This window comes from Cercospora kikuchii (genome assembly GCF_019650295.1).
Source record: "Cercospora kikuchii DNA, contig_00001, whole genome shotgun sequence".
Taxonomy (NCBI): Eukaryota; Fungi; Ascomycota; class Dothideomycetes; order Mycosphaerellales; family Mycosphaerellaceae; genus Cercospora; species Cercospora kikuchii.
The window spans coordinates 5642159-5665747 of NW_025408582.1; the positions used below are offsets into that span (position 1 = coordinate 5642159).

At 52.2% G+C, this 23589-nt stretch overlaps 8 protein-coding genes across 8 annotated transcripts; 4 read left to right on the forward strand and 4 right to left on the reverse strand.

Annotated features, from left to right (window-relative positions):
- Positions 1–303: 303 nt before the first annotated feature.
- Positions 304–1359, reverse strand: CKM354_000219000 (uncharacterized protein; the record flags this gene model as incomplete). Its single annotated transcript, XM_044797341.1, has 2 exons — positions 304–924; positions 979–1359. The coding sequence occupies 2 exons, from the start codon at positions 1357–1359 to the stop codon at positions 304–306; spliced, it is 1002 nt and encodes a 333-aa protein (XP_044653276.1).
- Positions 1360–1828: 469 nt separating this feature from the next.
- On the forward strand, positions 1829–4172 carry CKM354_000219100 (uncharacterized protein; the record flags this gene model as incomplete). The annotated part of the gene is made up of 5 exons (XM_044797342.1): positions 1829–2068; positions 2123–2530; positions 2583–3111; positions 3179–3595; positions 3643–4172. The coding sequence occupies 5 exons, from the start codon at positions 1829–1831 to the stop codon at positions 4170–4172; spliced, it is 2124 nt and encodes a 707-aa protein (XP_044653277.1).
- Positions 4173–4691: 519 nt separating this feature from the next.
- CKM354_000219200 (uncharacterized protein) lies at positions 4692–9327 on the forward strand (the record flags this gene model as incomplete). Its single annotated transcript, XM_044797343.1, has 2 exons — positions 4692–4785; positions 5045–9327. 2 exons carry the CDS (start codon positions 4692–4694, stop codon positions 9325–9327), a joined length of 4377 nt encoding a protein of 1458 aa, XP_044653278.1.
- An 80-nt stretch (positions 9328–9407) lies between these two features.
- CKM354_000219300 (uncharacterized protein) lies at positions 9408–11054 on the reverse strand (the record flags this gene model as incomplete). Its single annotated transcript, XM_044797344.1, has 1 exon — positions 9408–11054. One exon carries the CDS (start codon positions 11052–11054, stop codon positions 9408–9410), a length of 1647 nt encoding a protein of 548 aa, XP_044653279.1.
- A 3510-nt stretch (positions 11055–14564) lies between these two features.
- On the forward strand, positions 14565–16759 carry CKM354_000219400 (uncharacterized protein; the record flags this gene model as incomplete). The annotated part of the gene is made up of 5 exons (XM_044797345.1): positions 14565–14713; positions 14782–15027; positions 15095–15317; positions 15382–15939; positions 16004–16759. 5 exons carry the CDS (start codon positions 14565–14567, stop codon positions 16757–16759), a joined length of 1932 nt encoding a protein of 643 aa, XP_044653280.1.
- A 527-nt stretch (positions 16760–17286) lies between these two features.
- On the reverse strand, positions 17287–17778 carry CKM354_000219500 (uncharacterized protein; the record flags this gene model as incomplete). Its single annotated transcript, XM_044797346.1, has 1 exon — positions 17287–17778. One exon carries the CDS (start codon positions 17776–17778, stop codon positions 17287–17289), a length of 492 nt encoding a protein of 163 aa, XP_044653281.1.
- A 583-nt stretch (positions 17779–18361) lies between these two features.
- CKM354_000219600 (uncharacterized protein) lies at positions 18362–20218 on the reverse strand (the record flags this gene model as incomplete). The annotated part of the gene is made up of 2 exons (XM_044797347.1): positions 18362–19669; positions 19832–20218. 2 exons carry the CDS (start codon positions 20216–20218, stop codon positions 18362–18364), a joined length of 1695 nt encoding a protein of 564 aa, XP_044653282.1.
- Positions 20219–20772: 554 nt separating this feature from the next.
- CKM354_000219700 (uncharacterized protein) lies at positions 20773–23174 on the forward strand (the record flags this gene model as incomplete). The annotated part of the gene is made up of 4 exons (XM_044797348.1): positions 20773–20875; positions 20938–21212; positions 21263–21522; positions 21569–23174. The coding sequence occupies 4 exons, from the start codon at positions 20773–20775 to the stop codon at positions 23172–23174; spliced, it is 2244 nt and encodes a 747-aa protein (XP_044653283.1).
- Between the last annotated feature and the right edge of the window lie 415 nt (positions 23175–23589).

The window sequence follows — 23589 nt, forward strand, 5'->3', positions numbered from 1 at the left end:
GGGATGATTCTTGGCGACTTGTTGGCATGGCGATACGAAATACCTTATTTCTTCCACCTTTCCTGCTCTCGATGGCTTTGTTACAGTATGCGGAGAGACACTGAGCGCGGCGGTCTCCCTGTACTCTTTGAATCCAGATACCTGGTAGCAGACAGACGATTACAAATATAAAGTTAGACTATATTTTCTCCTCTCCTGGTACATTTGTTGTATTCATTCGTCGAGCTGGTCGGCAAATCAAAAGTCGAAATTGAAAGCATGAATCTGGAAGTGATGCTATGTTCATGAGCTCTCCAGATGTGTCTAAAGCTGCCAGCCTGTGAGAGCGCGCGTGTCATTGAACGATGCCAGATCAACATAATGAGTGCGCCGCGTCCCATTCTTCCCAAATTCTTCAGCGGTGATATTCAACAGTGTAGCAGAAGTCGTAGAACTCGTCTTGTTGAGCAGACCCGGGAACTTCGCATCCAACTGATCGAAAATCTGCTTCGGAATAAAGTAGTCAACGCCACGAGCTTCGATGTTTTGCTGGAAGAATTTGACATATGCTTCAGTATGAGCGACATCGATCATCGGACCAAACTTGCCAATCGACAATGCATGTCCCGGGATGACACGCTTTGGAGCGAGGGACTTGATGTATTCCAGAGTCGATAGCCAGGAGGAGGTGAGTGCTGGGGTGAGCAAGTCGGCTAGCCAGAGGTGCATGTCGTGAGAGTAGACGGTGTCTCCGGCGATTAAGGTTTGGATTGATGGGATGTAGAAGAGTGTTTCGTCGATCGTGTCGCCGCCTAGCGGGCTGAGGAGCTGGATTGGTGAGTCTTCGTTTCCGGGAAGGGTGAAAAATGTGAAGTTGTATGGCGTCGGGATGATTGCTTCAGAGACGACGGTTTCGTTTCCGAGGATCGAACCCCAGGCTGCGATCTTTGAGGTGTTAGCAACGGATTGTGAATTGCGAATTCTGGAGCGAACACCTACTTGTTGCTGACTCTCATTCTGTATGAGGGCCACAGCGTTGGGATGGGCGTAATACTTGGCGTCTGGGAAATATGGCAAAAGCGCAGCGCCGCTGAGGTAATGATCCGGATGGGAGTGTGTGGTAAAGACGGCAACCAGAGGCTTATCCGTCGTGCGATTCACCCATGCTGCGAGGTTCTCTGCTTGAGGAATTGCCAGCGGCATATCGATGAGTACTGCTGCTTCAGAGCCGATGATCAGAGAGGACACAACATCGAGGGAGGGTCCTGAGTTGACGAAAGACTCCACTCGCAGCGGCTTCTTGTGAGTAAGTTGTGCTTGGCATGATGTTGCAACAGAAAGCGTGGAAAGGAGTATAGAGACAGGGGTCGTTAGATGCATGGTGTGTGAAGGCGGCACCGAGTGCAGGGCGAAATCTTGTGGTTGGTCTGATTTGTGTCTCGGAAGCCCATGAATCCTTCATGCTTATATTTGTGCATCATGAGGTCGATGAGGTTGGTAATTGTGGTATGTTTCCGTAGATGACCAACCTACGGCGTGTTTCCGCTGCTCTTCGTATAAGCTGAATAATCCGGCTGTACCAACGCCGGTGCAGGCTAAGGGTAAAGAATTCTTAGCGCCGAGCCGCTGACATGAGCTATGGAAGCACCACTTCTAGTCATGGAAAGTGCATTCAGTCACTTGGCAATGGCGATTCCTCTTGTCGCCGACCGACCAAAGGTTCCTTCCTGCTTAGCGCTCAGCTCGGCCGCTCCGTCATTGCCGTGACCAGGCCAGACCGCAACTGCAATCGCGATGCCGCCGCAACACGAATTCACCCACGAGCATTTCATACCACCGGGCAGACGCGATGAGTGCCGTTGAACCTGCTGTCCGAGAGTCCATCGAAGAAGCTGCTCGGGATGCCGAGGCCTATCCCAGCAGGCGACCCCTGCCCGGACAAGAGGAGGAGTCACCAGCGCCGACCCGATGGTGGTTCGCCTCGACCGCTTGCCCTCTCCTCGCCGCGACATTTGGCCCCATCGCCAATGGCTTCAGTATTTGTTCACTCGTTTGTCCTTGGCGGGAGATCTTGCCGCCCAAGATTCCTGTGAGTTTTCTATGGCCACATTATGGAGATATACACGGCTGATGCAGATCACAGGAAGGCTTTGGTAACCAAATACCGGATCCAAAATGGCTGCTGGCGATAAACACTGCATCTCTAATCTCCGCACTCATCGGCAATGCGGCATTACTCCTCAACATGGCACAGCGATTGGAATTCTCTACTGCTCAGCCCATCACAATCGGCGGCTTCATCTTGGCGGGGATGCTGTTGCTTGTCGATGTCATTGTTCTCAGTTCTGACGAACACTATTTCCTGCTCGACCCGGTGGGAAGACTACCCGGTAACCATGCACTTACCGCTGCGTTCTACTACGCCATCATTGCTGCAGCTGTCTACATCGTCATCGGACTGCTCATGTGTGTCACGGTGTATGGAGCGCATCGGCGCTACTACGACAAGGACTTCCAATTGACCAATGCTCAGAGGATGTTGATGCTTCAGGTGAGTTGAACAGCGAGGAGGAATCAAGCATTTACGGCTGACGCAGCCGCAGACCATGCTTTTCGTTGCGTACATTCTGCTTGCTGCATGGGTCTTCAGCGCCATCGAGGACTGGCGCTATCTTGATGCAGTATACTGGGCAGATGTCACCGTGCTGACAATCGGCTTGGGCGACTACAAGCCATTGACCAAGGTTGGCCGTGGACTGTTGTTTCCCTATGCTGTCGGTGGCATCCTCTTGGTTGGCCTGATTGTCGGCAGTATTCGAAAACTGGTATTGGAGCACGGCGAGTTGAAGATAGCAGCTCGAATCACCGAGAAGCGACGCAAGAATGCACTGCACGAGATCGACCACAACAGAGGCACCATCAAGATTTCTTGGTTCGCAAAGGCCGACTACCGCCTCACAAATTCCATGAGCCCTGCACAACGTCGTGAGGAAGAGTTCAATGTGATGAGGAAGGTGCAGAATGCGGCTGATCGAGAGCGGCGATATTTCTCACTTTCCACAAGTATGACCTTTGCTTCGGTGCTGTGGCTCGTAGGGGCAGTGGTGTTCATGGTCACGGAGAGAGAACAAGGTGAGCGAAAGCGTTGCCCTTTCCATCTTTTCACTTCCAGATTCAATTGGAGCTGACATCCCAACAGACTTGACGTACTACCAATCAGTCTACTTCTCCTTCGTCTCGCTGATGACAATCGGCTATGGCGACATCGTGCCCGCATCGAATTGTGGCAAGGCATTTTATGTTATCTGGTCTCTTCTGGCGATTCCGACGCTGACTATTTTGATATCCGGCATCGGCGAAGCGTTCACCAAGGCTTTCACTGGGTCAACATCATTGATCTCAGCACTGTACTCCAGACCCAAAGAAGTGAAGCAATCGGCCAAAGACAAAGCTCGCAAGGCTGCGAGCAAGGTCTCCAACATTGGCAAGTCGAAGCGAGAAGTACCTTTGAGTGCCGAAGAGCATCGAGTGAACACATTGCGCACGATGGTGGAGCGGCTGGAGTCTCACGTAGAAGAGGAGGAGCTGAAAGCGTTGAAAGAAGCGGAGTCGAAAGGTATGTGAGCGCAGCCTGAGCTTTCAACGACGCTGACGATGTCGTAGGCGATGATGTCGACCGAGACATCCACTTTTACCACTTCGTTCTCGCACGCGAACTCACGCGCGTGCAGAAAGACCTGCTGGCAGACCATCCAGTGCAATACTCATGGGACGAATGGGAGTTCTTCCTGCTACTGATAGGTCATGGCAGTATAGATGACAACGATGGCTCCAATGATCAACAGGATACAACTCAACACCCAGCGGGCCAGGCGGATGACTCTTCAACCGCCGACACAAAGAATAGACCTGTTATAGACGGACTGGTGGATAGGGACACGCAGCGACAGACGAAGTGGAACACAGCACCAAATAAACGAGGTCTGATCAAGAGGAGGGAGACTGCAGATCCCATTGGGAACTGGTCCTGGCTGGACGAGAAGTCGCCGTTGATGAGTGTCAAGTCGGAGAGTCAGTGGTTGGCGGACAAACTCTCGGCGACCTTGGTGCACGAGCTTGATCGATCAAGGAAAGGAGAGCAGAAGTTGCCACCCATTGGCATGAGACATCTTCGTGGGAGTGTCGCGGGGTGAGGAAAGAGATGCAGATCAGGGGCCCACAATGATTAAAGCTACTGGTAGGTATGGCTTGGCTTTGTGTGAAAGCACCCTATATTAATCGTCCTGAGTAGTCTATCTTCACTGTAAGTTTCCATCATGGTAGCAAGTACTTGCATCAGAGATGATGGCATAAGACTTTGGATTGTGATTTGACTGATAGGTCGAGTTTGGCGATTATGGTCAATGGTCGATACCCCAATCAGCAAGTATCACAAGATCGAGAGGCTATCACTCAATACTGTGCTTTATAGGTAAATGTATGACCGTTGCACGGCCAGCCCTAGACAGCTGCAAGCAGGCGCGGATGGCGGTTAGCTGCATGAGCTAGCGTGGCAGGGGTTTGGCAGTGGCAAGCAGGCACAAACATGCAAGTGCAAACGGCACCACAACACGAACAACACAATCCTTTACTTACCTCCACCGAACGGATGTACACCACGCCGTCAACTCCGGACACGCGTCGAGTCGACATCTTGTCGTTCGGCTGAGAAGATGAGCGGCAACAGCAGCAGCAACAGTAACTCCACCTCCTCTGGTGGACGAGGACGAGGAGGTGCATCACGCAGAACGAGGAGAATGGCCGATGGTAAGTCACGCCTCGAGTCTGAATTATCAATTTCCAAGGTGCACTGCCACTGCAGTTGAGGGAGCCTCCCTCGCAGTCAACACTTTCCTCACTGCCGCAACTCTCCAAGAATCGCCTCGACACCCTCCACATCCTCATCGACATCGACATCCACATCCACCTCTCCAAATTTCCAGACTGCTCAGCGCCAACACATTTCAACTTCACATGAGAACAATCACATGCGAGTCCTCCGAGCTAACTCATTCACCTTCATCAGCGATGGCCTTCCAAGAACTTCTTGCGCCATCCAGCAGCAGTTCTTCGTCAACATCTAATTCCTCTTTTCGAACGACACCTCCACATCTTCGGCGCAAGCACCCACCAACACAACAACCCTCAGCGGCCCCAGCCATTCCAACCGCGTCAGCTTTCCGACCTGTGCTTCCGCCCTCCAGGCCCGCAACGTCTCAGATGGCGCCCAACAACTATCGCCAGTCGGTGATCTACAATCCCTTTGAGCTTCGAGTCTACTTTTCGAATGCTCCCATTAACTGGAAGACGCGCGACGTGCACGCCTTCTTCCAGCGTTTTGGAAACGTCACTCGAATTGAGATCTCTGAGAAGCAAGGCCGTGATGGCCACGGCGTGGTGATCTTCCAGCCACCACCGGAAGACAGGTCTTGGGTAGGACGCTGGCTCACTATACAACACGATGGAAGAGAGAAGCGCATGGAAACAAAAGACAACTCGAGGAAACCATACCACTACCGGAGTCCGCTTTCTAACAGGGATTTGCCAGAGAGAATGACACTACCACTAGCATCGGTGGACTTCGGCATGATGCAAGAGCAAGACAAAATGGTGATCTTGCACACGGCAGAGCCTTCACCTCAAACCAAGGTTGCGTTCACTTTGGATCTACAGCACAAGGAGCTGACGCTCTCGTTCCCGGCCCATGTTCCAAGCAAGGGAGATGGTCTGGTCGAGCGTCATTTCAACTTGCGCATCACTCCAGCACAGATCTCTCGCGCTTTCATGGTCCGGGACCCTGACAATACAACGTCAATCGTCCTTACTATTGAGACTCCCCCGTTGGTCTCCAGAAAGGTGACCAATATATCCAGCACTCACGACGACAAGGCCACTCTCTGGACCGAGCGAAGCACCTGGCTGCGCCAAACTGACATCGATCTCTACCCTTGGGCACGATCGTCAGCTATAGAGCTTCGCAAAGTCAACACCATCATTGAAGTCGGTCGCTGGCTGACTTATAGGCTGAAGTTTCCTACGGCCGTCACCACTTCCCAAGACTTCCAAGATATGTGTCAAGCACTTGCGGACCACAATGTCACCATGAATATAAGCAGTAACATCGGATTTACGCACCAAGAACCGAACAATCTCTGGCATTGGTCGCAATCAGAACAACCGAAAGACTGGAGATCGGCCGACTCTGTGCTTTCGGAGATGCAAGAAATGGCGGATGGCACTGTACCACTGCCGTTTCCATTGCGATATCAGCTTGAGGTATGTGTTAGCCTCGGACTGATCCAGGAGTGCAACCTCAACCACGACTTTGTTGCGAGGCTACATTCGCTCGACCCTCAGCGGGCCGTCAAGATACTGGAGAGGGTTGCAGACCGCAAGCTGAAGTACTACAACCCGTTTGACATATTCTCGCTGCACAACCAAGTCTCAGTGGTTGAGAAGAAGCGACCTGGATATTGCACGAAGATTCCCTCAGTCACCATCACGCCAACCACGATGTACATCTCGACACCCGTGCTGGAGACATCGAATCGTGTGATCCGCCAGTATCAGCAGTTCGAGGATCGTTTTCTTCGAGTTCGCTTCACCGACGAGCGATACAAAGGCAAAATCATGGCATCTGATGACCACAGAGATGATGAGATTTTCTCCCGCGTCAAACGAGCGATGGCCCACGGCATCAAGATCGGTGGCAGGCATTTTGAATTCCTTGCGTTCGGAAACTCCCAGTTCCGTGAGCACGGAGCGTATTTCTTTGCCTCGACTGCTAGTGTGACAGCTGCAGACATCCGAGATTGGATGGGAGACTTCACGAGCATTCGGATTATCGCCAAGTATGTCTCCCGCCTTGGGCAGTGCTTCTCGACAACACGCGCCATTCCGCATTCCATCAACGTGGAGAAAATCAATGATGTGGAACGGAACGGATTCTGCTTCACTGATGGCGTTGGCAAGATCTCACCATTTCTGGCTCGCATGGTTGCGCATCACTACGGCCTGGCGAACTCTGAGCAAGACTACCCTTCGGTGTTCCAATTCCGTCTCGCTGGTTGTAAAGGTGTGCTAGCAGTCGATCCCTCTCTCAAAGGCATGACATTACAGATTCGGCCCAGCCAACAGAAGTTTCCTGCCAAAGCCAGTGGTCTGGAAATCTGCCGGATCTCGCAATTCAGCACGGCCTCGCTGAACGTGCAGTTGATTTTGGTTTTGTCGGCACTCGGCGTTCCAGATGAGGTCTTCCTGAACAAACTACGGCTCATGCTGACGGACCTGCAAGAAGCCATGGAGAATGAGCAGAAAGCACTCGAGCTGTTGCAGAAGCACATCGACTTCAACCAAATGACCATTGCACTTGCGTGCATGATCTTTGATGGGTTTATGGCAACTAAGGATCCTTTCGTCATTACGAGCTTGCGACTCTGGCGCTCTTGGAATCTGAAGTACCTCAAGGAGAAGGCTCGCATCTTCATCGACGAGGGCACGTTCTTGCTGGGCTGCACAGATGAGTCTGCCACACTCAAGGGTCACTATACCAGCACTCAGGACGTAACAGGCACTCTCGACGACAACGCACATGACGAGTCAAAGTTGCCAGAAATCTTCCTGCAGATCCCAGACACTGAGAAACCTGGGTCATACAGAGTCATTGAAGGAGTTGTTGGTCTTGCACGCAACCCATCATTGCACCCAGGTGACTTTCGCATCGTAAAGGCGGTGGATATTCCAGCTCTGCATCATCTGAAGAATTGCGTCGTACTCCCACAAACTGGTGACCGCGATGTTGCAAACATGTGCTCTGGTGGCGACCTCGATGGTGACGACTTCATCGTCATCTGGGACAAGGAACTGATCCCGCCGGAATGGAATCACGAGCCAATGGACTACACGTCGCCAGATCCAGTCTTGGCTGAAGGGCCCGTCACTGTCGACAACATGACTTCGTTCTTCGTCCAGCACATCAAGAATGATATTTTGAGCAGGATTGCATGCGCACACCGTTACTGGGCAGATCGACTGCCCGACGGCATCAAAGAACAGAAGTGCCTCGACTTGGCTCAACTCCATTCAAAGGCTGTGGACTATCCAAAGACTGGCGTACCAGCCACCATGCCTGCAGAACTGAGAGTCCGGGATTGGCCGCATTGGTGCGAGCCGAAGAACAAGGCAAGAGGTAAAGTCTACCACTCGAACAGAGTTCTCGGCAAATTGTACGATGAGGTGAAGAGAGAGCCTTTCCATGCAGCGTGGGAGATGCCGTTCGATGAACGAATCCTGCAATCTTGCGAGCCAACGGATCAGATGCTGCAAGATGCTAGGGATGTCAAGAGGGTCTACGACGAGGCTATGCGCCGCATCATGAACCAGCATGGAATTATGACCGAATTCGAAGTCTTCACCACCTTTGTCCTCGATCACCATCAAGAGATTGGCGACTACAAGTTTGCCGAGGCCATGGGCGAGATCACGACGAATCTCAAGCAGCAACACCGGGAGCTCTGCTACGAGAAAGCTGGCACGAATGACAAAGACCGCGACTGGGACAAGATGAAGCCCTTCATAGTCGCAATGTACAAGATCACTGCCGATGAGGTGGGCGAAGCCGTTGCAGAGACTCGCATCACTCGATTGAAGGGTGGCAGAGATGTTCCACTTCGTGCCATGACCTTCGACAGCATGCCTTTGATGTCGTTCCCGTGGATCTTTGCTCCCGAGCTGGGCAGGATTGCAACAAAAGGACATGCTACCGGCGTTGCCATGCCCAAGCCAACATTGCCGAAGACTGCTGGTGTGACGAAGAAGAAGAACGATCTCTTGCCTGAAGACTGGAAGCCGGTGCCGCTGATGGAGGTTGACATGAGCAAAGGCGTGGTGAGAGAGGGTGAGCTGTTTGACCTGTTGGGCCAAGACCAGCAGAGCGATGGCAAAGGAGGCGAGAAATATGGCGCGGAGAAGGGTGTTGTAGTCGTGCCGGATTTAATCAGCTTTGAGCAGGGAGCTGCGGCTGAGGTTGGAGACAGGAAGGCAGATTCCCCAGTGGAGAAGAATATCGCCGAGGAGGAGATCCCTATTTCTGCTGCTGCAGAGAAGGTCGCCGAGCATACCACCGCAGCCGGCTCACCAGAACCGAATCGATCGATGGCTACCGAAAATGACGTCGAGTTCGAGTTCGGCGACGGCGAGGAGGAATTCTTCGACGGAACTGCCCAGCAAGATTTCGACATGAAGCCATCGGGTCTCGATCGCTTGGCTTCTCTGGTTGGTGTGGAAGACGGCGAGGACTCTGAGGATTGAAAGGCGAGGCCTTCCATCAAAAGCTGATTGTTCCTTCATTGAGAACTCTTACATAACTCTGAACGCTAGACTATAGAGCACTATGACGAGAGCTCTCTCGGTCTGAACTGTACCAATGGCCCCTCTTTCATACTCGTAAATGTGTCCTTCAACTGAAATTCTGTCCTACGATGTCTCCCATACTCTTTTGTCTCTGGCGTTCCCTCTCCCAATGTGCTCCCTGGTGCTAACCGCATGTCATACATGAACACCGTCCTCGCCAATGTAATCATCAACTCATTGTATGCCATTCCTTTGCCAATACAACCTCTTGGCCCAACACTAAAAGGACAGAAAGCACTCTGTGCAGCGCTGACGGCTTCTGTTGTAACTTTCTGCTCTTGTAGCAAGAGCGATCCTGAAATCCAGCGTTCGGGGAGGAAAGAGAACGCTGAAGGGTAGTAGCTTTCATTATGGTGAATCGTGTAATGCGGTACACCGATTACTGTTCCTTCTGGAATGTGTTCGCCATCGATGGTTGTGCCTCCTGCTAGGACTTCTCGAGGGAGCAAGCCGCCTACGGAAGGTGAGAGACGCATTGCTTCATCGATGCAGGCTCGGAGGTACGTGAGGTTGTTGAGTTGTGGGGAAATGTGGATTTCTTCGACTGAAGTAAAAGCGGAGCGGATTTCGGAGGCTAAAGTTGCAAGGGTGGAGGGGTTGTGAACGAGGTAGAATATCGCGGCTGCGAGAGCGGTGGAAGTTGTATCTGAGCCTGCGATGATGAGGAGGTTGGATTCGCCCCAGAGTTCGGGTGTGGTGAAGCCTTTGCCTGTTTCGGGGTCTTTGGCTTTGAGGAGGTGGTAGAAGAAATCTTTGCGGTCGACGTCGGAACCCATTTTCATGCGCTCGGCGGCTTGGGCTTTGCTGTATTGCATGTAGCGGGCGCGGCCGGCGGCGATTTTGCGGAAGAAGAGTTTGTCTAAATGGAATGTGTGGATGGGGAGGTAGGTTCCGCAGATGAGATGGCGGTGGGCGGCGGAGCCTATGAGGTCGATTGCGAAGCGGTTTTGAGGGGTTTCGAGCATGGAGAAGGATTTTCCGAAGCAGAGGTCGCCCATTATGTCGAAGGTGAGGTAGTTGGCTTGGTCGGTGATGTTGATTGGGTTGCTGTAGCCTTTGGATTCTGGGGTGTTGGGGACGGAGGCGAAAGTTGTGAGCTGGTCATCGGTGTTGTTTCCAGCGAGGTTCTGGCAGAATTGGCGGACATGGGCGAGGATATGGTTTTCCATGGATTTTATTGCAGAGTCGGAGAAGGCGTGGCTCAGGACTCGCCGTTTGCGAGCGTGGATGGATTTGGAGATGGCACTGTGGGTGCTGAAGGAGTCCTTGGTGGCCCAGAAAGCCTCATAGAAGCGAGCCTTGCGGACATTTGACTTGAATCCATAGATGTCCTTCAGTGCGGTGTTTGAGTTGAATGAGAGGCTGTTAGGCCCGAATCGAACGATGGGGCCATATTTCTCGTGGACGCGGTAGAATTCGAGATGTCGATCTCCGCGTAGAGCGTGGTAGGTCGAGTAGAGGTCTGTGATTTTGGCGAGCAGCGGGCCGGGATACTTGGAGAGCGGGTGGAAGAAGATGCGGTAGATGATGAAAGATGCAGTGTAGATGACAAGTGCTGCTGGGAGGAGGACGAAAGCAAGCACGCTCAATGGCGAGCTGCCATCGATAGAAGATGTGAAGAACATTGCAGCGGTCGCGCAACGGGAGGAGGAAGAGGAGGAGAGGTCTCTTTGGGCGGTTCAGCGCGACCTACCATTTCTCACCTTAAGAACAATGTCAAACCCTGGTCACAAAGACACTTAAGCCGACATGCTGAAGCTCTTCGGAGTACGAAACTCTCGGCTACGGGCGGTTGGAGGCATAGCATGACACATGAAGGGGTCAGCGTCGTATATAAGAAGCGGACACCCGCATGTCGAGGTCCCGCGGATGACATTAGGTGAGCTGCTGAAGTCTGGAAAAACACGCTAAGGAAGTTTGATGGAGCCGCAAGCATTGTCCAATCAAAGCTCCGAAAAATGCTAAGACCGAGGCTTGAACCGAAAGTAAGCGGCACTTGTGCTGGGACCTGCCACCTCGCGTCTTGTTGATGATGCATTCTTCTCTGGGCCACCATCATTGGTCCAATGATTCTCTATACATCTCCTCCCTCCGAGATCTATCGGCGGTATCTGGATCATTTCCACTCTTGGCGGCTTGCAGTCGTCGAAACTACTGGAGGAACAAGGTACTGTAAATAGAGGTCTCGCGGGATGGAGAAGAATGGCAGCTCCACCAGTCATCATACTCCGGACACACTGTACTGCCTCATCGGTATTTCGTGGCTCGTCTACTAGATCTCCGGAGTCGCCACCACAGAATGCCGACAAGTGCTCTTTCAACGGTCGGCGCACTGTTTTGTCTACGCCCTCGATCATCTCCGCCCTGTCAAGACTAGTGTAGGGCTGGTCAGAATCTCAAGCATTGCGTGCATTGATACCCTACACTAGCACTGAGACAACAAAGAGTCGCCATCTCTACAAAGTGTACAGATCAGATCACGGTCCATTCTTACTCCTGAGAGCTCTGTGCTGCTGAGGATTCTGGGGAGAAGAGATGAGACTCAAGCATCTCCAACGATATGGCATCTTTGGTGCGCGGTGTCTCGCCCGCTGCCGGCTCTGCTCAAGTAAGCACACTCGAGTGACAGAGCTGCTTCCAAACATCTCTTCGATTGAGAACTGCTCGCCCGTGAGCCACACGAAGCATAGAAGACATGGATCCCGCCCTCAACATCTCGTTCGTGAGCGTGTTTTGGTCTTGGCCTGGTGTTGAGCCTCTTCGTCATGTTAGATTGGTTCTGAAGCTAATAGGAGAGATATGTGCATATTAGCAGTTGTGCATCCGACCGTCTAGCATCTGACATTCTGTTTTCACCCCCTTCACTCGTGTTCAAGAACTCCGACCTCCATCTGACAGCGCTAAGTCCAGAATTGCTCCAGCATCCCTAGCCTGTCGCATGTCGGATCTTCCAGCCGCCGGAATATCCTTTCTCCTACCCTATCATGAATGAGTTCGATCCACATGACCTGCAACAATCGGTTTCTGGCTTCTTCCCAACAGCTCTCTCTGCAGGCGTCTCGCCATGCCTCCTTCATCCACGGCTTCGACGGACCGGTCAAAGTGAACGCTGCTGCCATCAATACCCAGATGCGCACGGTGGTTGACTCGAATGTTAATTCGCTTTCAGCTTTTATATATACGTCTCTGATCTTCGCCGCGAGCCAATCATAGGACATATTACGGCCGGGAGCTCTGAAGGTGGTTGTCATAAACGCGAGCAGGGCTAGTCGCACTAGATCTTCGACAGGATTTCTGAGCTCATCTTCAAGGGCGAAAAGCCGAGACTGGAAAGAGCTAAGCTGCAACTGGAAGCTGGCTGGGTTGTGTCGTGCGTGCACAAGCCTATACCGATTAACCCTCAATGCAATGTACTGAAAGTCTCGGAAAAGTGTGGCGAGCCGTGTATCCCACTTCGCTGGCGGCTTGTAGAGCTCATCCGGAAAGGGTTGATACGGCAATGTTGTGACGGGATCCCATCGGACTACAGGTGCCGGGAAGTATGGCTTCTCGCCCGATCTCAACACCCATATCAGGTCAAGACTATGATACCGAGGTCAGCAATGCCAGAGCTGCGAGAATTGGAGCGATTGCCTCCCACCGATCAAGCTTGAAATGAAGAATAGGTCTCGCTACCAGAAATTTCCAGCCCCCCCTCAACTGGATTACCTTTTGCAAACCTCTCATGTGTGCAGCAACAGCGAGCCAGTCGCCAGTCATCGTAGCTACCAGGATGAGATTTATAATTACATATATGATCGATTCATCTTCGTAGTTGCCCGGTCGAAATATCTTCTCTTGCAGTAGAGACAGTGCGTTTGAGAGGTGGAAGACTGCTGCACGGCTTGATTTGCGGTCATTGCAATAACCTTCGCTGTCGCGGGTGGCGTAATGAAAGCAGAGCATTGATTGCAAGAACGCATGATCACTGAAGAGGTCGTTGAATGACAAAGATTCAATGCAGCCGAGATTGACACAGCGATCCAATGGTGTGACGCTTTGGTCACAGACGTTCTGTGCGAATGCTTGTAGGAGGAGCCGTTTAGCTTCGAGCCTTACGGTGACATCGCCGAATCTGACAAGCGTTGCGCTGCTGATCTGAACGTGACTGAGCGGCCGAGGCGGTGCAACGATATGTTGCGGGGAGAAGGGTGTCGTAATGTCTTCTTTCATGGGTTGCCGCTCTGAAATGACCCCTCCGACAAGTGGTGCACGGCGTCCTAGGTGTATACCCTGCCGAGCAAGCTGTTTCCATGTGCCTTCTCTTTCCGTCACCTCTTGATCTTTCTTCTTCTTCTCTCTTGCAGATCGGCGGGAGTCAGGGCGTGTATTCTTGCCCCGCATACAATGGCTGCGTACTTGCAAACTTCGCCCGGGTTTCAAGCATGACGCCGGATCAGTGATTACAAAGCCGAAATTGGCCATGGCTGAAATCGTGAAAGCCAGTCACGGCGAGTCAGGCTCCCGTCCAGATTGATGCCCATTGCTGGACGTGTCTTCCTTTTATTCCAAGGTCAGAATCATAGAGGTGACGATGGGGCTGAGCTATGTGCCGCAAAGCAAGTCGGAGCTGACGATAGAAGGATCTTACATCTGAGCCCCCGTGCTTGGCACTGATCCTTTCGAAGGCAAGGACCAGATTGCTGTCTGTTTTGGGAAATGTCACTGATCAGACTCGCAAGGTTTCCTCAGAAGCCATGACTATCGGTATTCCAGTCCTTCGACAAGTTGAGTAAACGATGCCTTGGACTGCATTTTACTGCTCAGCTCAGCCTCCTAGACAAGCAATCCCTCGAATTGCCATTGCTCCGCTTATGGCAAGAAAGATGCAAAGAGAGGACCAGCAGCCACATTGCTGTCTGTTTTGGAAAGTCCTGCTTGCGATGGACATAGGAACTGTTCCGCGAGCCTACTCCATATAAGTCAGCGTTCCTTGTCTCCAGAATTGAACTCATCATTCCAGCACTCGACCAACAGTGGATACAAATACCTGCCATTTCGCTGCTTACATGCAATCACACTCTGATTTTCGCATTTGACCGACTTGATCACCTCAACAACCTCACCGACTGGACTTTACTCGGAGCGGGCGAAGTATGATACTCCCGACTGTTCGAAGCTGCGCGACTCTGCTCGCTGGCATCTCCATTGCTGCGGCGTCGGCACAGCCCCGTAGATCGGCGAATTTGACGCAAGAGTATGACTATATTGTCATCGGCTCCGGACCTGGCGGGGGCCCTCTCGCGTGAGTTTTTACATCTCTTCTGATTGCTCAACATGAGATATGAGATACTGACTGGCTTGGGTGAACAGTGCCAATTTAGCGATCAGTGGACAATCAGTGCTTTTGCTCGAAGCTGGTGGCGATTCATCCACCGATGTTCTAGAGCAGATCCCTATCTTGTCTGCACGTGCGGCAGAGTACCCTCCTCACTCTTGGGCATTCTTTGTTGAGCATTACCAAGACGAGAACCAGGCTCGAAGGGATCCCAAGTACGCTTACATGACGAACAACGGATCGTACTACGTCGGACTCGATCCGCCAGCAGACGCTGAACCGTGAGAATCCCCGCGATTGGAGAAGGCTTCACCAGATCTAATCGCTGACATGCGGCTTATTTTACAGAGTGGGTATTCTTTATCCGCGGGGTGCGACTCTCGGCGGCAGCTCGCAGGTCAACGCGATGAACTTCGCGTGGGCACCTGATAATGAGTGGGACTACATCGCAAATCTCACTGGAGACGACACATGGAACCATAGAAATATGAGACGCCATTTCATAAGCCTTGAGAACTGCACCTATGTTCCACTGGGCACTGCTGGACATGGGTTTGATGGATATCTTGAGGTAAGTAAGTGTCACGGATCTTACCGGAACTGTCAGGTGCTGATGGTTATGTCCGCATTCTTAGGCAAGTCGCTCTGATGCTAGGTCTGCTCTTCTATCACCGAACTCTGCTGCTTATGTAGCAGCGATGTTTCGTGAGGCCGAAGGCATCGAATTGGAAGGTACAGAAGTCGAGAGAATGGTCGAACTTATGCAACGCGACTTGAATCGACTCGACGAGGATCGCTATCAGACTCCACTGATCTTCGCCCTTCCTGTTGCCGTTGACACCACCACTGGGAGCCGAAGCAGCATCGCTGCGTACATCAATGGCGTAGTCGAGGCTGGATACCCATTGACACTGAGTCTACATTCCCTTGCGACGAAGATATTGTTCGACGAAACCGGCCATAAGCCGACTGCGGCTGGAGTGGAGTATATGGTTGGCGAAGCACTCTACTCAGCTGATGTGAGGTACAATGCGGAGAATGCTGGTGAAATCAAGACTGCAAGAGCGAGGAAAGAAGTTATCGTTGCTGGCGGAACGTTCAACACGCCCCAAATATTGAAACTTAGTGGTATCGGTCCACGCGAGGAGCTGGAGAGGTTGGAGATACCTGTGGTCGTTGATCTGCCTGCCGTGGTATGTCGAACAACAGATTCATGCTTACGAGACGATATACCTTGCTTACAAACCTCCTTCACAGGGCAACTTCATGCAAGACAATTACGAAGCTCCTGTTCACATATCCGCAGAACAGCCTTGGACGACGTACAGCCCTTGGGCCAACTGTTCCTTGGCTTTCATTACCTCTGACCCTTGCTTCGTTGAGTGGGAAGCCAGCGGATCCGGGCCGTATGCAGGAGCTTATGGGACTTTCTTCCTGACATGGAAAAGCAGCGTGAGCTGGGATGACGATGCCGACCTCTTCTGGCTCAGCATCGCCGGGTACGGGAATCATGGCTTCTATCCTGGCTCCTCCAGCCGTCAGCCAATTCCCAATGACTGGACAACGTCGATAGTCCGCATGCAGACTGCAAACCCGTCGGGAACGATCCGCCTCCGCTCGAAAAACCCAAGACAAGCACCGGATATTCAATTCAACTTTTTCGCCGAGAACGCCGAAACTGATCTCCGAGCCATCGCTGAAGGCATTGAACTCACACTGCGAGGATATGATCGCGTCGGCATTCCTTGGACTCAAATCTCCCCAGATCCGGCTATCGACGTGGAACAGGCAATAATGGACGAGTCTTTCAGCCACCACGCGACGTCTACCTGTCGCATAGGCCCTGTCGGCGACAGAAACTATTGTGTCGACTCTAAATTCCGCGTCAATGGTGTGGATCGTCTCCGCGTGGTTGACGCATCTGTGTTTCCCAGGGTCCCGGGCGCTTTCCCAAATGGACCAACTTTTACAATCTCACAAAAGGCTTTCGAGGTTATTTTGGAAGCAGTGTAATTTCTGGGCTCGCTCTTTCACACATTTCATGAGCTACTTATAACGCGTGCCTAGAAGTTTTTACGAGGAAAACGTCCTGACTGTTCTGGATTGCGGTCATAGCTTCCCTATTTGAGCGAATTTAACTTCAACTCTTGGCCCGCCTCCTTCCTTAGTATCTTTCCCTTAAGTAAGGAACTATGTCTCTGCACCATGGTGGTATGCCTCAGGCAGTCATCCGCTCTTGGCATTCACTCGCGTGCCTCCACATAATTTCTCATACCTGAGTAGTTTGCTCGTTCAATCAATCAATATTGCAGTCACTACATCTCGTGTGCTTATTGGCTCTACGTTTGCACGGTGTCCAGAGCGGAAGGAGACTGGTTGATCGAGCGCACTTGGCTGAATTGGACCCTTTCATACCTGATCGAACCGGACATTTCGATGGGTATACACGCGCTCGATGATTTCTACAGTTACAGAAGTCGTATGATAGCGCTCTTCACCTCCGAGTCCGAAGTTTTGGCAGCAATTCCGATAGTTCTGGACTACCGGCCCGGGCCTCGGCTTACGTTTGCGGCTTTCATTCGGTCGACCTCATCGACTGTACCGCTGTCGAGCTCGGCGTTGTCCTCCTGCCACTCATAGACAATCTCTCCAAAGGAGTCTACGGCGAAGACATACAGCCACTTGAGATCTTCCGTTTCGCTAACGTTCTTTACTCGATGTTCTGCGTTGCCGGGAATGAACATGACGCTTCCCGGTCGAGCAGGATGCGCCACCCCGTCAATCTCAACGACGCCAGTGCCTTGGATAAAGTGATACAACTCGGCGGATTTGTGGCGATGTAACTGCAACTTGCCGGTCTTGGGTGCGCATACCGCGACGCCACATGTGAAAGTGTCGGAAGGGGTCTGGGAGGAACAGAGCAGCGTTTTCCATCTCACACCGGGCTCGCTTTCGGTGTGAACAAAATGCTCGTCCGGCAGATTCTCTATCGAAGAGGCATCCCAGACGAGAGGTTGTATCGCAGTCTGCATAGCGGGCTCGATGCTTCGGGAAGCGAAGGCGGTAGAAGAGGAAGGCAGTACTAGTAATAGATGGAACGAGAGATGTCTCAGTCGCTGCTGCGTAGGAGTCGCAGGGTTGCAGGAGTGCAGATGGCGTTTGATCGCACGAGCGCCTGAACAAGAGCAGCAGCAGCAGAGCTCGTACTACAAGGCCCACAGTGAGGGGATCGGAGCGAACTCGGCCGCCTGGCCGACTTTGGAGCTCATTCTCGGGCCGGTGCACAGTGTGCTTTCGGCGGCCAAGCAACGCTGATGCTCAGTCCTGCGTGCGGTCACGTGCAGGCTACGTGCATCACGCTGGTCGTCGCCGTCGGGGGCACTTCGATCTGCAATACAGAAGAGATAACCAGTGAGGCTGCAAACGCTGGGGACTACAAGAAGCAAAGTGAATGCAGAAGAATCGACTGTCAGATTGGCTGCCCTGGATCCAATGGAGGCGGGGTGTCCACCAGAGCTTGACTTTAATATGATAGGGCGCCATGCTGATTCTCCTTCTGCACACTCGGTGCCATTGCTGGTGCGCTCAACATGAGGATGTTGTGAGACAAGGCCATCAATCCACCAAATTACCAATTTTACCGCCACAGAATGCGTACAAGGTTGCTTCCAACGGCTCGCAAACTTCTCGGTGTACAGCGTCAATCATCTCAGGGCGGTCAAGATCTGTGTATCTCTGGTCAAACTCGCAGTATATGCATCGTCTTACGGCGTCTCCATACTCCTCTCCGGCCTCGAGATATATCTGTTCGGACAAGCTTCTAGCTGCCGCAATGATGTCTGCCACAGACATTGGTGTGCCATCTGGTTTTGGTCGCAGATCTTCTAGAGTCTTGCCGTAGCACAACTCGATGAGCGCAATCCCAAGCGCGAAAATACCGGCATTCCTTGTCTCCCTCGAAAAGGGGTCTCGGCGGACAGGTGCTTTTGAACCTCGTGCTGGAAAAGCGGCGGACACGAATGCATGGCCCATTTGTGACTGCGCCTGTCCTTCTTTCAGCAGGTAAATCTCTGAAGAGTTCCAGCTGTAGGACATCCATGAGGTGGTCTGCAGTTGCAGCGTGGAAGAAGCCAACTTCACTGCTAGAGCGAGCCTGACTTTCCGGTCGAGGCCATGCTTCAATGCATCTCGCAAATTCACGATAGCTGTACTACTCGAGACCCCGAAGCGATGCATCAAATCAATTCGATGCTGCCAATCCTGCCCTCCGTGTAGAGTTATCAGATGGTGCGCGCTTTTGGCTCTGGTCTTGAGCGCTGTGCATAAACTGCCCGCGGAGATCGAGCTCGATGCAGGAGCGACATTCGGCAGCCCGGAATGCCCCAATGGCGTGCGTGGTGGAGTCATTGGCATGCCGTGTGCAATTTGGTTACAGCCTACCAAAGGATTTCCTCCAGCAATCTTCGTGTTGTTGACCATTGTCTCATGCCACTCGTGTACCCCTGAAGACGGCCCTTGATCAGGAGCGCGTGTTGTGTGCAAAGAGAACAGCACTACAAAGTGAGATCGCTTGTCGATCCCATCTGCCATGGTACGACAGTCAGGCTTCCACGATATTTTGTTGCGGGACAGATATATACTGGCACGGTGTGGAGTACAACAATTGCAGGCGCTTGCAAAACTGTTCTCCAGTGCAGTATAAAAACTGTCGGCTTGAGCACGGTTCTCTTGATACGACAGGGCTGCGGACCGGACAGTTGAGTCACCAAGCGCAAGCATTTGTCTTCGATGGCCCAGAAGTCCTTGCAGGTCGGCATTGTTAATCCGGAGTTCATCGAGCAAAGACTCATTGCTGGTCTCTGTAAGTGTGATCTTGATTCGCTTCCATTGCTTCTGATATCCTTGCGTATCCGTCCATTTCGGCTACAATAATCAGCTTGGGTGTCACAACACACTTTACACTCAGGCTCTGGCTCCACACTGTCCTTTTTCGAACAGACCATGCAGATATGTTTCGGCTCGCCACCACGCGCAGCAGCGGAGACCTCACCGTCTTGCCAGAGAAAGTGATTGGTTTTCACATACCTTACCAGCCTGGTCAAGCTCGAGCTTATTCCGGATTTCCTCCAGCAATCTGTTGATCTCGCTCGTCGCTTCCATGTACACGCGGTAAGACCTTCCCAACTGCTTCTCGAGTCTGTGTTGAAGATCAGATTGAGACCATTCTGGTCCTCCTGGATCCTTCATCAAGCGCTGAAGTTGACCAGGCTCTGTAATGTCACGAAGCAGCGCCTCGCAGTTATTGTAGAATTTGACTTGTTCAAGGTCTATTCGCAACAGCAGGCGTTTGAGGACTCTGTTAAATGTCCGCCATCGGGCTAAGGCGTGGGCACCTTTCATATACAGCTCTGCTCCTTCCACTATTATCGGGAAAATGGCCAATATCACTCCCGCAAGTTCGAGTCCCGCCATGGCCAAAATGTTTCCATGCAATGGCCGAGAAGGCGTGTTGATGATAGAGCGATGGTGCGAAAGCTGCGGTGAGAGAGGCTTAGAGATGCGGTGCTCATGCGTGATACTAATCTCAAGCTTTGATTCGACGATCTGCAGCCACAAGGCTGAATGAGTTGCACGCAACTTCCCAGAGATGCGGGGTCATCTGCGGACGTACCGCTGAAACATCAGCACTGGTGGAAGGGCGAAGCGGCCGCCGCCTGTGCAGGACTGTGTCCTCATCACTCGGCATATCAGCGAAAAGCCATCACCAATGAGTGGTACCCTTGATGGACAATGTGACTGCCGCTGCATCGACTCAACCGGAACCCATTCAGGCTTTGTGCGACAGAAAACTGCCATAGATACGAATACATTATGCCGGAGGAGGTTCGAGCACAAGCAGCGGCTTGCTTGGAGCGGCCAATTTCCTCGACGCTTACCTTGAACAGCTGGACACCACGCCAACGCGCACACAACTCCGCGATGAGCTGGGCAGGTACCGAGTGTGGTGTTCCAACACCAACGCTTGCATGACAGGAATCGCATCGCTAGAACATCGAGTTCGTCATTCCGAGTGGTCGAAGAGATGCATGCTACGATTCTTGACCGAACTGCAAGCCAGCGTTACTGAAGGCAAGTCCGACCAAAGACACAATGGTAACTTCCAAGATGTGCTGACGGCATTTTCGTCAAAGCCAGCGCAACACTTAACGGACAAGGAATACCTCTTGACGAACTGGATCTTACGGACAGCGACTCTGAGTCCAGTCTGGTTGATGCCTGCGATGAGCGCACCGAGCTCGAGCAGATCGTCCAAGATCTAGCTGAAATAGTAACAGGTCTCTTCGACCTGACGAGATCGGTCAGCTACGATAGTAGTAGGCAGCTAATGATCAAAGCCTCGAATGTTGACATGGCAGATTTCAAGCCTGGCGACAGACGTGATGTTCAACTCCAGCTCCCTGGCCAAGTACCGAGATCGTCCAACGATTGTCTGAGGCGAACAACAGGCGAAGACAGATCTTCAAATACCTGCAAGAACATCGCGCACCAACTCGGGAAACCGAACAGACGGGATCCATTCAAAGTGTGGCTCACCTCGATGGTCCACAATCTACGCCGCAAGGAGACCCTAGTGATAGGACAGCACAACTTGATGAGCTCACAAGCAATGAAGATTTCCCACTGCCAGAAGTTCCTACTCAAGTGTTGCAAGGACTTCCATTCACTTGCTCCTACTGCTTTGAAGATGTACACGTATCGACCCTTGAGTCATGGAAGTATGTTGGTCAGTCTCGCTAGGTGAACAGGCTGACTCTCGGGCAGGCTCCATGTGACGGAAGACCTGAAACCATATGTATGCACATATGAACGATGCGAGTACCCTTTGGAGCTGTTCAGCAACGAACACCAATGGGCACAACACGAGAAGTTACATAGGAAGACATGGACGTGCCCCCAGTGTGATAACTGTTGCTGGTCCGCGGACAGCTTACGGAATCATTTACTCTCCGAGCACGACTATATGGCCGACGACACGACGATCAATCTCTGCGAAAGCTCGGCTACGTTGCTTGAGACGATGGAATGTCCGATGTGCGCTACGCCAACTTCGGACTTTCGAGAGCATGTTGCCCAGCATTTGTGGGCCGTTGCTCTTAATACTTTGCCACTACCTCAGGATCCGGCGCTGAGTAACGCAGATACTGAGAGTGTCAACGATTCCGAGGCGGACGAGCTAGACTCCCAAATCTCGGATGCAGCCATGCTGGAGCCCGAACAGGATCTGATGGAAGTGGAGGAATTAGAGGTAAAGCGGTCAATACCCACACGCTGGGAGCGAACGATGCTAGAGCGCGACCACAAGCTCATCGAGGCAGAGGCACGGCTTAGAGGATCCTTCAGCGCAGCAGCTGAATATGGCGATCTGACTACCGTTAAAGCTCTCTACGAGCAGAACCGCAACGTCTTCTACTTCAATGATTGTCTAGGTCGAGCTTTAACCTACGCTTCGCAAACGGGGGCCGCCGATGTGGTGGGCTTCCTTTCAAAGCTCAAGGATGTCGACCCGAATTTTCGAATCAGCACTCTCCTCCTCCAGACACCTTTGGCAGCGGCAGCTCTGAACGGACATGCTACAGTTGTCCAAGTCCTGCTGACTGAGCCGGCCGTGGAGATCGAGGCGCAGGACTTTCTAAACGCGACGCCGTTGAGTTTAGCTGCGGCATACGGACATCTCAATGTGGTTCAGATGTTGATAGACCACGGAGCAGACATCGAGACTATAAATAAGTACCGCATTACACCGTTGTGTCAAGCTGCGAGGGCCGGGCATCTTGATGTGGTCAGGCTCCTACTCCACCGCGGAGCGGATCTGAAAGTCGGCACACGCAGAGATCCTTTGTCGGAAGCTGCTTCGCGTGGTCACGAAGCTATCGTGAAGTCTTTACTAGACGCTGGAGCCGACGTCAATACAGCCGATCATGACGGTGTAACACCACTTCACAGAAGTATGAGGATCGGTTCTGAGCAAATTGTGGTATCTCTGCTGGACGCTGGGGCGCATATAGATCGAGCCGATCTCGGAGGCAGGATGCCACTCCATCACAGCGCTCTACACGGTCATGCGAGAATAACCCAAACGCTGATGGACTATGGAGCAGACGTCAACGCTGTGGACCGTAACGGGTGGCAGGCACTTCAATATGCCGCGGTGGCAGGCCACACAGGAACGGTTCGGCTTCTGCTAAGAGCGAAGGAAGGACGTATCGATCCTAAGCCCAATGTTTCCAGATATTTCTTAGCGTACTTGGACAAAATGGGCCATACTGAGATAGTCGACCTTCTTCGGAGAGCAAAAGCTGGTAACTTGACGAAAACGGCATCGAGCACTCAAGCGCTGCCGCAGCGCATGGCAGCACCCATATCATGAACACAGAACTGCACGTATTCGGTGATTCAAAGAAGAACGCCAAGAGCAGCAAGAAGGCAAAGCAGCGCAAGGAATTGGTCGATCCAAAAGAAACAGCCACTGATAGCACAAAGGCCAAGCAACGCTCGCGGCTGAAGGATCATCTGTAGCAAGCCTTGTAAACGCTGGATACGAGGTCACGACGTGCAACACCACAACAGAACTCATCAAAGGCTGCGGTCCCAATCTATCATCATTTAGAAGATCGTGAACCAATGTTCCATAATCCTTATCCTACATGTGGGGGCGCAATCCTCCTACATTCTTAAGTCACTGAATGTGGTTCCTTGTCACACATATCCACATCACCAAAGTCCATCTATACACCCATCTCCCTTTCCTTGCAGCCTCAGCTAAAAGGCAAGCTGTACAGGAC